The following is a 14,056-nucleotide window of genomic DNA, read 5'->3' on the forward strand; positions in this document are numbered from 1 at the left end:
TGACCCCGACGTCTTGGGGTCTTCACAGCTAGGAGGAGCACCACTTGGGTACTCCCAGCACCAGACACCACATCCCTCTTTGCGTCCTGAGCGACACGTGAGGTCTCCGGATCATCACACCTACTCGCATGGCCATGTCCATACCCAGCAAGAGGCTAAGAGGGTCCGATAGCGTAGAGGTGGTTAGATATATCCGACGTTTGTAACTCTGATGTTTCTTTCTAATGAGATAGTTGTCGACCGTTTATTTGTGAACTTATTAACTTTGGTTTGTTCAGTTTTTTCTTCTTGTATCAATGGAAAACAAAATAACAAAATCTTAAAAGAAACGACGTAATTAAAAGTCCAGCTAGATTCGAACTTGCAACAAATGACGACATAATTCACAGTACATTACATAAGAACACACATAATTAAAAGTCCAAACAAACTACCAAATTCTAACAATAGCTCACATGATTAAACCATACAACAAGCAAATCCTGCTTACTACTGCGTGCAACGAGGCCACTTTCCCTTCCTCAATGCATCTGGATTGTCCTCCAAAGCTGCTTTAGCACGGCGAGCATGCTCAACCTTCCACTTCCCTGTCCTCCCTACACTCCACAGCATGCCTTCTTTCCATTTCTTCTTTTCTCTTCTTTTCTGCTGTCTTCTCCTGGCGTCTCTTCTCCAACCTCTCCAGCCGCTCCGCTTCCCACTTCTTACACAACTCCATGTACCGCTTGTCCTCCTACTTGATCTCAGTGTCGATCCACTGCTTAAAATCACAGAGCGGTTGAGGGGTCTGCAAAATATTCAATGGTTGCACGTGAATCATACATTTAAAATTATAACATCAAAAGTATTGCAAGAAAAATATACATTCTTACCATCAACCCAATGCGGATCATACGAGGTGGTGAGTCGAAGGTATAATTTGCGCACATCCAGTACCTCTGCTTGTACGTGTCCTGTTCATCAGACTCGGCTACCTTACAAGGATTGCCGCAGAAGCACATTGGCACAGGAACTCCACTAGGCAGCGGTAAAGGGATGTAAGCAGTACCCACCCGCACCTTAGGTTCACTGGATTTACCCCGCCTAGGCATCCTACAGTTCCATAATGCACGTATGAAAAGCTAAATTTGCTACGTAAACTTCATATCAAAAGGAATTTCATTACCAAATTTGCTAACTATTTAAATCTATTTGCGAACTATATATAAAACTACATTAACTAAAGTAAATAAAGAAATTATTAACAAAATATCAATGGAATGAAACATATGGTTCTACTATAGCACTAATTAAATAAAATTATTGTACAATAGCAATGAAATCATACAAAACTTAAATGTGGTTACCTGCAGATCACAAATGCGCAATCCGGCAGGGTTTCGCCGCTTCCCTTCTCCTCACCCCTTTTTTCCTGGATTTTTTTTGCTCCAAATGATGATTTTTGGATGGCTGCTAGGCTTATATAGGGGAGGGGGACCATGTCGCACGTTGGGGGGTGGCGACTGGCCCCCTGTCGCCCGTTGCTCAGGCGACCAGCCCCCCGGGTCTGGACGTAAATATTTTTATTACAAATAGGTTCTCAAGGGTCTGGACATAAATATTTTTATTACAAACAGATCCTTATCGCCCCCTGGATGGGCGACATGACCTGGTCGCCCCATGCAAGGGGCGACAGGGGGTGAGGGGGACCGCAGGCACCCATTTCTGAAAATTTCCAAAAACAGCATATATTTTTAAAATATATATATATAAATGAAAAAAAAATCCCAACCACTGTGCTTCGCCTGCTGTCCAGTGTTTGGGTCAGGGGATCCCTGAAGCGAATTCCCGCCAGTTAAATATTCTGAGAACGAAAACGAAATGCTCCCCTAAGCAGGGTCCGGGGATGTAGGCGGTGGCGACGTCGGTGAGCAAGATGAGCACAGCAGGTAGCTAGTGTATTTAACTGACAGGATCCATATATAGATGATAACAACAATATATTGCTTCTATAAAGATAATTAAATCTAGGAAAAAAACGATAAAACTAAAATTATATACCTTTTGAGACGCAGAGAGTATCCTCAGGACCCGCGTGCTTAAAAATAAAATTGAGCATGCTCTTTTTTCACTCAATTGAGCATGGTCTTTCGAAAAGAAAAAAAAAAGAATCGAGCACGGCCGGGCCGGGCCTTCTGCCCTGGACTCACTGGCTAAATTGGAGGCAACCAGTCGAAGCCGTGTGCGAGCCACGTTCACTGATCCAAGGAGACCCAAGATACTTCTTGTTGCCAAAAACGCCCAAGCTGAGCCACACCCAGGAGAGATAACCGTGCGCGCGCGTGCCACAGCCGCGCGCCCCTCGCAACATGTGTGGCCGTCGCGGCCCCGTCGCTGAGCATCAACCAATCACCGCCCGCCTTGCATTGCTGGAGCGAGCGACACAGATATGATGATATAGCCCCGGGGCTCATCCGCAACCCTGTGGTCGCCAGCGACACTGCTAGTAACCTCGACCTCCCTTCCTCCCCAGCAACCGATCCTCATCTCCGCCTGCAGCAGCAGCAGCAGCCATGGCGGCCTCCACGGCACTCTCCACCGCCGCCAACCCCACCCAGGTACGCGACCTGCTGCTTATTCCTTCATTATTTCCTTTCTTGGCTGTTAGCACTAGAATATAGATTTGCAGATCGATTCATGTTTCCTCCAAGTTAAGTATAGTCTGAATACATGTCTGCACGCCTGCAATGGCCGCCGGCAGCTCTGCCGCCCCCGCGCCTCTCCCAACAAGCCGGCCGTCAAGGGCCTGGGCCTCGGGACGGGCCGGGACCGCTTCTCCCAGCGGCGGAGCAGCAGCAGCGTCACGTGCCAGGCGGCGAGCAGCATCCCCGCCGACCGCGTCCCCGACATGGAGAAGCGCAAGCTGATGAACCTCCTCCTCCTGGGCGCCATCTCGCTGCCCACCGCCGGCATGCTCGTCCCCTACGGCTCCTTCTTCATCCCCGCCGGGTGAGTTGAGTAGCCAGCTAGCTAGCAACGCCGCCGCCGTCCCTGCCACCGCCGGCGGGCGCCCCGGCTAACATTAATTCCGCCTGTGCTGATTTGCAGGTCCGGCGGCGCCGGCGACGGCACGTACGCCAAGGACAAGCTGGGCAACGACATCAAGTTGGAGGAGTGGCTGCAGACGCACGGGCCCAACGACCGCACCCTGGCGCAGGGGCTCAAGGGCGACCCGACGTACCTGGTGGTGGAGCAGGACAAGACGCTGGCCTCCTACGGCATCAACGCCGTGTGCACCCACCTCGGTTGCGTCGTGCCGTGGAACGGCGCCGAGAACAAGTTCATCTGCCCCTGCCACGGATCCCAGTACAACAACCAGGGCAAGGTCGTCCGTGGCCCAGCGCCCCTGGTGAGTGCCGACCCAGTATATATATTGCTGCTGTCTGATTATTAATTACTGAAAGCCCATTGCTGTCTGTCTATCTATCTGTCTCTGATCGAATTAATTGGCTCTTGTTTATTTGTGCAACGACGACGACCGACGGCAGTCGCTGGCCCTGGTGCACGTCGACGTCGACGACGGCAAGGTGCTCTTCGTCCCGTGGGTGGAGACCGACTTCAGGACCGGCGAGGACCCCTGGTGGAAGGCATAAGCGGCGGCGTTGTACTGTCTGCCATCTCAGAGGACGTTACGTTACTGCTGGCTTCCAGATTATATATGTACACAACAGGCTGTATGAAACAAGAACACATGCTTCTCATCAGATCTGCATATATATAACCTGAACAGGTCATAGCCTGAACTCCTGGTGTGTTCTCATTCGTTTTGCTACATACGATCTCACCGGCTATTAAAACATCAGTGATTCATAGCCTCAAATCATACGTAGTACATTACGTGCTTCACGGGCATATGAGGAGTGCAGGTATAAAAGCAGAAGTATTTAGAAATGTTAAGAACTAGTCAGTTACTACTAACCAAGTGAAGGCAGCAAAATCATTTAGAAAATCTGAAAATGCATGATCTAGGCAGACTCTAACAACCCTAAATCAATTTATATACATGCAGTAAAAGCCTCAGGAAGAGATGTGCAGCTGAAATGCTGAATGGAAGGGAAGCAAGTAAAAGACAAAATCCAGGAGGGGGTGAAACATCAGTGGATACAAGAGAAAGGTGGCGCTGGAAGGACAATATGGAAGAAAATTAGAGCTGCTCAGCATGGGACGAGGGAGCAGGCCTAAAAACCAAACCAAGAAAGCAGTATGGGAAATGGTAAACAACTGAGCAGAAGGTTGTAGAAATAATTATGTTCTATCTTTGCAATTTGGAGCCTTAAAAGGTAGAAAGGGTAAATGAAATATTTTCATAAAAGAAAATAATCAACCAAAACTCAGAAGGTAATCTTACATTATATATTCAACAGCACATCATCTTATGCATTGAACAACAGCTCAGCTCCTTCATGTTCATCACCAAGTCCCATGCCTATGAAAATAAGAAGCGGAAAAATCATAAGATCCTAACAACAAGCAGAATGGATATGAGACAGCAAAAATTAGGTGCGCACATATTAATAGAGTAAGTCTCAGAGAACCACAATTGATGTGGACTGAATTAACGCAAAACTATGGTTCTTGGGGGCTATTTCACAAACTACACATGCATTGCCCATAGCATCACAAACTTAAACTTTTAGCCAACACCATTAATTTTTGGATGACAATTGAGATCCTAGGCTCACATGTAAGACATTGTTAGTTTTGATGTAATCTGAGCTCCAGTTGTCTTACGTGTGGGTCGGAGATGCTAGTGGATTTCCAAACTAATAGTGTTACCTAACAAGTGTTGTTTTCAGATTTGAAATGGGTTCAAACAAGTGTACTTTTGTGATGATTTAGACCAAGTACTGTAGTTTTTGGGAATCTACTCGATGTAATTTAAGAAAATTGCTCGATCTTGCTAGAAGCCTAGAACACTAGGAATAGATAAACAAAATCAAATGTACTGTCTAGTCTAATGCAAAGAATATTCCTCAAAACAGTAATATTCAGATATCTCATAACGAAGCATATGTACACTCGACTACTTAACCAATAAGGAAAAAATGTTATCTAAAATTGTTCTTCAAATTGTACCATGCAGTAGATAGCATAAAACACACTAACAGTAGATAGCATAAAACACACTAAAATTACTGAACTCCAGTGGCAAAAGTGATCAACTGACAGGGAAATGACCAGACTGAAATTGCAGTACCTTAATAACTGATAAGAATGAAATGTGATTTCATGAAAGCATTGAATGGAAGAATACTACCTTTAAGCCTCCGAAATGTGCTAACTGGGCTACTCATTTGTATTCATTTGACATTTCAGTCATTTGAGCCTAGTGTTAATATCAATGTAGATAAATTGAATCCAATGGAAGCGTGTAACTATCTTTACGCGTCCGAAATGTGCTAACTGGGCTACTCATATTTACTTATCCGACATTTCAGTAAACTGAAGCTTAGCTTTTAATGCACTGCAGTTATGTATTTATCGGTGGGACCTGAATTTAAATTACAGTTTAGCACCCAAAGATAAAAAAGCATTCCAACAAGAAGTATGAAAATAACTTATGTTGCTACATCTGCAATGTAGAATGCCATTACAATGCCGTTACCTGCAGTATATACACTTGAGAATGGATGGAAGATGCTGAAGTTAAGTGTTGCAAAACAGATCTTGAACTGCACAAACTTCATTGACTCCAGCTGGATGGTGAAGATGCGATCATCTGTCCCTATAAGCAACACTTTGTCATCCTCAGCGAACCCAGATATCTTAGGGTACCATGCTTCAGTTGAACTGAGGGGAAGAAGATTGTCGAGCTGGATAGTTTTCCCAAGCACCCACCCTGCAACACCATCACCATCTGTCTCCCTCTTCCATAAGTAGACATTGTACTTTGACAGATAGAGAAATCCAAGCACACCACCATCCGCGGGTATCACCCAGACATCAGTTGACACCTTAAATGGCATATCTATCACTGCTAGGCGCTGCCTGTCCAGATCGAACTCAAGGATAGCAGTTGAATCCCCAACAAGATACCAGTAAGGGAGCTTCCAAGAAAAGTACCGGGGATGTAAGTAACACACGTTCCTGGACAAGCTATAGAGATGGGATCGCGCCATTCGCCATTCTCCGATGAGCAAACACAGGCGAAAGCTCGTGTAAATTCTTGGTTGCTGCCTAACAAGACCACCTGGAAGGTGCTCGATTGGTTACCTCCGTGGACATCGCCGGCAGCACGAAACACGACCCCGTTGTTGATTATCGTCCACTCACTGGTGCGGAAGCCCGGGGGAACGGCAATACGGCGCTGGTAACCGGTGACGGGGTCCCAAACCAGGACCTGGAGCTGCTCCCAGTGGTGGAGGAGGACGAGCCCATGGCGGCAGCTGAGGATTCGCCATTCGTAGACGTCGTCGAGCTGCAAGGAGAAGCAGCCCCTCGGGACGCGGTTCGGAGGCTCCAGAGTAGACGTGAACAGGTGCCCCCGCAGCCCTTCGGCGAAGAAACCGAGGAGGGGAGCGCCGCGGCGGTGGCGGGCGCGGAAGCGGCGGAGGAAGGCGGGGTTCGTGACGAGGCGGCGCCAGTGCTTGCAGACGAGGGAGGCGCGGGGTAGGGAGGACGGCGCCGGGGGGAGGCGGAGGAGGATCTCGGAGAGGAGGTCGTCGTTGCCCGGCGGGGGCGCCGGCGAGCTGGGGCGGCCGCGGCCATCGGATGGGGAATTGTGACTAGCGATGTGAGCCCATATACGGACCCACAATCGCAGCCCAGAGGCCCAGATCAGAAACACGTGTAACCCATGGATACCAAACAGTAGGCTGTTTTCGTAGAAGCCGAGATAAAGCCCTGTTGGACTGAACAAATTATATATACCGCTCTGAACAAATTACGAAACAAATTATGAAGATGAGCGATTCGGAGTTTGGAGGTTTGGAATCGAGCTTCCACACACAATAAGATGAGTACCAGAGAAAACAAATATCTGCCAGCACACTTGCATTCGGCTCAAACGCTTGCTCAAAAACACCAGCAAATAAACGATTTTTTTTTAACCAGCAAATAAACGATTGAAGGCACTAATCTGTAAACAGGCTAACAAGGGCAAGTCAGAGTACCATCCTGCCAATTCACTGACGTCTCAAAAACTTAGAAAATAGATTGAAGACTGCAAACTAAACGACTGATCCCAACTTGTACGCTCCAGTGCTTCTGCTTTGCTGTTGAGCTAACAATATATGCTACATAAAAGGTCAATTTCCACATGGACCACCATACCACATCGCAGGCCAGCATACCAAATGGAGAAGACAAACCCACCACAAGAAGCCATCTATGCATTATCAGCAGCCGGAACAAAACCCTAGATGCCTGCAGGATCATAAATCTCATCAGCATAACCGATTGTACAGTTGTACTACTTAGGGTTCAAACGATAAGCATTAACCGCAACCTGGTGGGACACTCGTACATAAATTTCCAAATTTTAATAATCTCTGCATTATTACACAAAAAAACAACATGTGCAAAAGAGAATAGCAGGAGTCCTGGAACATAAGGAGCTGCAAGATCATAAATGCTAAAAATTAGTAAGGCCATTGTCCATGCAAGTGTTAGGGTTTCATTCTCCTTAAATGACATATAAGATTGGCAAAAGTGATGACATGGCATGCAATTTATGATGAAAGAGAAGAATATAGTTTTATGGGGATGAAACTTGCTGTACACAGTTACCAAGAACCTTAAAACTAGAATGAAACTCAATTGAAAAGATTTGAGTTTCATCTACACATATTCATCAACTCCTATTGGTCACTAGATTAAACATATAAATGATATACTAACATATGAAACCGTGAAGTGAAACTTTGCATTGAGAGATCTAGTTTCATTTATTAACTCAATGATCAATAGATGACATGGCACTCTTGGAAATCACACAATGAAACCTTGTACTGAGAATGGCCTAAGTACTAGACAATTGCACTGAGTATTGGACAATTGAGGAAAACTGGAAGCAAGGCAGAGTAAAGGAAGTGAGGGAGACCAAAAAAGCAAATCCAGGATAAGGGGATTGGAAGATGAACATCTAGATAAAAGAGAGGGTAGGTGGTTGAAGGTAGACAATTAGACATGACGAAGTGAATAGAGAGTTGCTAAGCAAGAGATGACCGGATGAGGAAGCCATCCCTAAAGAAAAACGCTAGGAGGCAACCTGCTAAGCATGATGAGAGAAATTTCAGAATTTGACACTCAATTCGCAAGCTTCATTGTATTTGACACTCAATTCGCAAGCCTCATTGTATTTGACACTCAATTCGCATGCCTTTCAAAATTTGACACAGTACATGCGAATTGTTTCAATTTGGGTGTTTCTCTTCCTTTTTCTCTATTTTCCCTTTTCTTTTTATTCTCCTAACCACATGAGAGGACCCTTCTACCCCTGACCTTATCCCCTCGTCTGAATCAAGTCTGAATCAATCGACGGCCTTCATCTTGACAAGGACTGGGATGCCGCCATCCTCGACAGCGGCAGCGCGGCCCTCGCGGAGCCCACGAGGGAGTGGAGCACGTAGGCGACCTTGTCCAGCATCTCGGACTCCGGGTCGGCCATGAGGTCAAGCAGCGGCCGCACGGCACCGTGCAGGTTCTCGCGCGCTCTGCGGTGGCGGCATACTTCTTCCCACGCGCGCCGCTGGCAGTGGCGGAGGCAGCTGGATACCTGTGTATTCCCAGGAATACCCAACTTTTTTTTTGCAAGAGAACAATATACATCAAGTAATACATATATAGTATGAGTCACAATTTTCATTCCTAAGCTTAAACTTAGCCTAAATAGACGATCCAACCCACAAACAACCCACCGGCCTGCACTGTTCTCTCTTTCTCTCTCAATTCCTCTCTATCACGAGTCCCTGTCCCTCATGTAGTCCTATTCGGCATTCCTTCCGTTGACGGTTTCCCAAAATCCAAAGCACCGAAAAGGCGAAAATCTGGATCGGCGGGTGGGCAGAGTCCAGAAACAGGAGCCACGTCCGGCGACCGCAAGCGCCGGTAGGGGGCCGCGGGTGGCCTATGCCTCCTGCTGCTTGGCAGTTGCGGGGCGCTAGGCGGCGGCACCACAGCAGGCTGCTGGAGCCTGGGGCACAGGACGCTGGGCGGTCGCAGGCGCTGCCGGCTGCCGCGCTCCACCACCTGCGCACGGGGTCAGGCCCAGGGAGGCATGGATTCATAGTTCAGGTGTAGGCGCAACCTTTTACTGTTCAAGTATACTTTTACTTGATGGAAAATGGGAATACCCTACTCTAAAATCCTGGCTCCGCCGCTGGCCGCTAGCCTCAAGGAGGGAGAGTAGTAGCAAAGACGGCGCCCGCGTGGCCGATGACAGCCGCAGTGGCGTCGTCGAGCTGGGACAGCCAGGGCGGCGCGCACACGGCGTTCTCCCGCTCGGCGGGCGAGTTGGCGGACTTGGGGGACTAAAAGAATTTGGTTCTTTTAGACATGGTAGAAGAAGTGAAGGTATTTTTTTGAAACAAGAGAATGAGATCATATAACACAACCTAAATTAAGAACCTATAACATTGCATACCTTTTCAAACTTCAAACATATTAGGCTACAGGCTAGCACATGTAACCAGACAGTCATCTATGTATTGTGTAACAGTTCAGCTCCAGCATGTCCACCATCAATGCCAATACCTACGAGCATAGATAAAAAGTTGAATGAAACTAAATTAGAAAACTAGACAGATATGAGGCAAAAAAAAAAGATGCAAATGAACCCACATATATAAATTGAGAAAGACAATGCATTTGCACTAGAACATTAAAAATAAATAACAAAATGGTATGTGCCAACACGTAAAGAATATTTCAGAAAACAGTAATGCTTATCTATCTCATGATGAAGAACAGGTTTCAGATTACTTGACTGATAAGGGAAACAAATAATAATTAGATTTGTTCTAATGCTTGTTCCATGTAATCTTAATCAGATGTCATAAATAAATTCAAACAAATTGGATAAACAGTATCTACAAAGATGGTTATGATTATAATAACTGAATACATTCAGAAAAAAATAAAAACCATTAGCATTAGGGCTCTTGGATAGATGATCAAACTGAACTGTTAGTTCACAAAGATCAAGCCATGTTATTAACACATTATTATGGTCTTAATTATTATGGTCTTAATAATAATTTATAAGCAATGTGGCAGTGATAGGAAAAAAGAAGCATTGAATAAACTTTACTACTGTGCTATTTAGTTATGTTACTAGTTTGGTGTTTAAGTTGTTTCAAAGCTTAATTTTGTCATGTGCTACTGCTACAGTTATGCATACCACATCATAAAATAAAGTCAGCTACAGCTTTGCACATGGAAATATTACTGTAAGCAATTTGAGCATGAGGCCATAGGCAAGCAACAATAAACTTTAGTTCCACAATTCATGGAAGAATTGCCAACCATTGTGTTAAAAGAAAATATAGTACCTATTATGTGACATCATCAAAGGACAAAGACAACTGATGCAACTAAAATTACAATTTTTAGTTTAACACTTGGAGTGTGTTTAGTTGGTGAAAAAGTTTGGGTTTTGATACTGTAGCACATTTCGTTGTTACTTGACAAATAATGTCCAATCATAGACTAATTAGGATTAAAAGAGTCATCTCGTGCTAATCAGTTAGACTGTATAATAAGTTATTTTTTTCAACTGCATTTAATGCTCCATGTATGTGTCCAAAGATTCGATGTGACGGATACTGTAGGAAATTTTTTGGGAACTAAACGAGGCCTTAGTGATATGAAATTATTCCATCAACAAGTACGAACAAGAACTTATGTAAAGTACACTTTTACCTGATGTATAGACGCTAGCGAATGAATGATGGATGCCAAGGCATTTAACTCCGAAAGATTTCTTAAACTGAGTTGAATTTAGCTTGACCATGATGCCACTAATAACGCCACCAAAAGAGGTCATAAGGAAAGACATATTGTCCTCCTCAGCGAACCCAACTATCAATGGGGATAATTCCTCCGTTGAATTCAGCCAAAGCTTATCAAGCTCAATTGTTCTTCCCAGCACCCATCCAGAAATACCATCACAATCCATCTTCATCATCCATAATTGGGCGTCGTAGCCTGAAAGACAGAGGAAGCTGAGGCCACCACCCTCAGCAGGCATAACCCAGTACCGGAACATGGAGTAGAGGCAGTTATGCAATGGCGCATCTATCACCACTAGGAACTGTCTATCCAGATCAAACTTGAGGATAGCCATTGTCGGACCAAGCAACCAGTAAAGGGAACTTCCAATCAGAGTACTGGGATTGTACATAGGCACCTTGGATGGGCACGCAGTTGAGACGAGATCGCCCCATACGCCAGTCTCCGATGAGTACACACATGCGCAGGCCCGTGTAACTGTTGTGTCGCTGCCTACCAAGACCACCAGGAAAGGGATCGAAAGGTCCTCACCGGCGTGGACGTCGCCGGGTGCGCGAAGCACCGCCGCGTGTTGGAACACCGCGCTCCCACCGTCACGGAACTCCGGGGGAAAGGCTACGCGGCTCAGGTCGCCGGCGACGGGTTCCCACACCAGGAAGTAGAGATCAATCCAGTTGACGATAAGGACGAGGCCATGGCGGCAGCCGAGGATTCGGCATCTGCCCTCGAGCTCCAAGGAGAAGGGGCCGCGCGGGAGACGGTCAGGCGGTTCCAGTGTGGAGGTGAAGGAGAGGCGGCTTTCTTCATGGGTGAAGAAGCCGAGGAGGGGAGCGTTGCGGCGGTGGCGGGCGCGGAAGCTGCGGACGAAGGCGGGGGCGGACACGAGGCGGCGCCAGCGCTTGCAGACGAGGGAGGCGCGGGGCAGGGAGGACGGCGACGGGGGGAGGCGGAGGAGGATATCTGAGAGTAGGTCGTCGTTGTCTAGCGGGAGCGGGGGCGCCGGCGCCGGGGACCTGCGGCGGCCGCCGCCGCCGCCGGTTTGCAAATCCTCGTCGCCACTCGCCACTCATGTTTTTTTTTTTTTTGAGTCACTCGTCGTCGTCGCCACTAATGGTCGCCAGAGGAAGGTAAATAGATTCACGCGAGAGCCCATTTTCAGGCCTAAGGTTGAAACCCATGACCATGAGCCCATGTAGAAGATGGTAGGCCCAACGCATGAACAGAAATTGGTTCCTACTTTTTTTCTTTGCAACACCCAGACTACACCCATTGTTGCACAAAAAATAGATTCTCAGAGTAGAAATAACGCATGAAACAATACAAAATACTCTATCTGCTGCCAAATGTAGGTAGTTTAGAATTTTAGTTAACCAAACTTTTTTGCCCAACCTTTCAATATATGAAAACTTTGCATAGTTTAGCGACACACGGTTGACGATAGAAATCACTTTTGTATATAGTATATAAAATTTCATATGAAGTGTTAAGTTACAATTTTAGTTTCAGTTTTATAAGTTCAATATATCAATTTACCTCCTAAAAAAAGAATGCCTCAAGTTTGCAATGTGTATACGTTTCAGTTTAATTGGTGAATCGAACCGGAATCCTGTTGCTCAAGCAACCTGCAGAAATAGTTCATTACTAAGGGCCTGTCTGCATGGCTCTGGAGCTGAACTCCAGCAGCTCCAAACAATTTTGTAGCCAAACAATCTAACTCTAAAATTTCATGGAGCTCCAAAACTTTAGAGCTGTAGTTCAAATTGGGTTGGAGTTTTTGGAGCACCTCTTTTGCAACTCCAGGAAGCTCCAATATAGACCTAGACGTGGAGCTGTGGTGTAATTACCCAACATTGCCATTTATTATATAAAAAATGATTCTTTCTTTTCTTTACCAAGTCCCCTCCACCTTCCTCGAGACGGGGCCGCCCCCGTGCCTCCCTCTCCCCCATCGCCGCGCCTCCCTCCCCGCCGCCCCAGCTCTCCTCCGCTACCGCAGCTTCCTCCGGCACCGCAGATCTCTTCCTGCACGGCCCCACATACAACCTCCTTGGCCCGTGCTACCCATCCTCCCGGCGACGTGGCCCGCGCTCACGGACGCCCCCGCCACCGACGTGGGGTCATTGCCAGCCACGCTCGTCGGCAAGCTCGCCATGCGCCCCGTCTTCGACCTCCTCATCTCATGCCCCCTCCTCCCAATCACCCCTTCCTCCGTCTGTCGTCGCTGCTTCTCATCCCCGCAACGCGGACTGGAGGGTCTCGAATCTGCCCCTCCACGCCTCCTCGCCCCCATGCGCTGCCGCGCCATGGTGGGCACCACCGTGCCTGCCGAGGGCATCGGCCATGGCTATGAACGCGAAGGGGAGGATGAAAGCATCTAGGCCCCTAATTTGAGTTTTGGTAATTAATGACAACGGTTTGTGGATTAATGATTTCATTTGAGATAATAAGTATAGGTTGATCCACGGATGAAAGAGATTTGGTTGTGAACGTGTGGAGTTTTGGAGATGATGAGCAAAGCTCGGGCTCAAGGCAAAGGTATAAAATAGGGATTTTGTATTTTACCGGTCACAAGGTGTTTAGTGGATGAAAAGTGACCGGATTTGTTGGATAGATAGCCGTACTATCAAGAGGAGTCGAGTACTTGTGCTTGACGGGTCGTTAGTGCCATTTTGCTCAAAATATCTAGGTGCATGCATGAGGGCTAACGACGTTTTGAAAAGATTTGAAAAAGAATAAGTTTGAGAGCTGATTGCACAAGCGCGGACAGTCCGCTCCCTGGAGCGCAGACGGTCCGCACACATACCAGAGAGCATGTTTGGCTCTGGTGGAAATTAGATGTGACTGGCGGACAATCCGGCCCCGGTGGGCGGACGGTCCGCAACTCTAACTCAATTTATACCAGAGAGGGTGTTTTCTCTAGTAGAGGTTATGATCTGTGCGGCGGACGGTCCGTTCCTGGGGAGCGGACGGTCCGCCGTCTATTTGACAGTTTGTACCAGAGACATTGTTGTCTCTGGTGGATTTCAAGGATGAACGGCGGACGGTCCGCCCCTAGGGAGCCGACGGT

The 14,056-nt window shown here is 47.0% G+C and overlaps 4 protein-coding genes and 1 long non-coding RNA gene across 5 annotated transcripts; 1 reads left to right on the forward strand and 4 right to left on the reverse strand.

Moving 5' to 3' along the window:
- Positions 1 to 334: 334 nt before the first annotated feature.
- On the reverse strand, positions 335 to 2,184 carry LOC120696451. Its single transcript, XR_005684199.1, has 2 exons — positions 873 to 2,184; positions 335 to 787 (listed from the first exon to the last, which is right to left on the reverse strand). It is a non-coding gene; the product is annotated as an uncharacterized LOC120696451 (long non-coding RNA).
- Positions 2,185 to 2,228: 44 nt separating this feature from the next.
- LOC120696403 (cytochrome b6-f complex iron-sulfur subunit, chloroplastic-like) lies at positions 2,229 to 3,799 on the forward strand. The gene is made up of 4 exons (XM_039979403.1): positions 2,229 to 2,597; positions 2,741 to 2,988; positions 3,088 to 3,388; positions 3,528 to 3,799. Exons 1-4 carry the CDS (start codon positions 2,553 to 2,555, stop codon positions 3,630 to 3,632), a joined length of 699 nt encoding a protein of 232 aa, XP_039835337.1. The 5' UTR covers positions 2,229 to 2,552; the 3' UTR covers positions 3,633 to 3,799.
- On the reverse strand, positions 3,663 to 6,015 carry LOC120696435. Its single transcript, XM_039979405.1, has 2 exons — positions 5,645 to 6,015; positions 3,663 to 4,465 (listed from the first exon to the last, which is right to left on the reverse strand). The coding sequence occupies exons 1-2, from the start codon at positions 6,003 to 6,005 to the stop codon at positions 4,413 to 4,415; spliced, it is 414 nt and encodes a 137-aa protein (XP_039835339.1). The 5' UTR covers positions 6,006 to 6,015; the 3' UTR covers positions 3,663 to 4,412.
- LOC120652924 lies at positions 5,566 to 8,647 on the reverse strand. Its single transcript, XM_039930879.1, has 3 exons — positions 8,549 to 8,647; positions 7,312 to 7,404; positions 5,566 to 6,913 (listed from the first exon to the last, which is right to left on the reverse strand). The coding sequence occupies exons 1-3, from the start codon at positions 8,645 to 8,647 to the stop codon at positions 6,017 to 6,019; spliced, it is 1,089 nt and encodes a 362-aa protein (XP_039786813.1). The 3' UTR covers positions 5,566 to 6,016.
- On the reverse strand, positions 7,008 to 12,055 carry LOC120696419 (the record flags this gene model as incomplete). Its single annotated transcript, XM_039979404.1, has 3 exons — positions 7,008 to 7,404; positions 9,623 to 9,732; positions 10,900 to 12,055. Coding segments are annotated over 2 exons (1,209 nt in total), but the record flags the coding sequence as incomplete, so codon positions are not given.
- Between the last annotated feature and the right edge of the window lie 2,001 nt (positions 12,056 to 14,056).

This window comes from Panicum virgatum, chromosome 1K (genome assembly GCF_016808335.1).
Source record: "Panicum virgatum strain AP13 chromosome 1K, P.virgatum_v5, whole genome shotgun sequence".
Lineage (NCBI taxonomy): Eukaryota > Viridiplantae > Streptophyta > Magnoliopsida > Poales > Poaceae > Panicum > Panicum virgatum.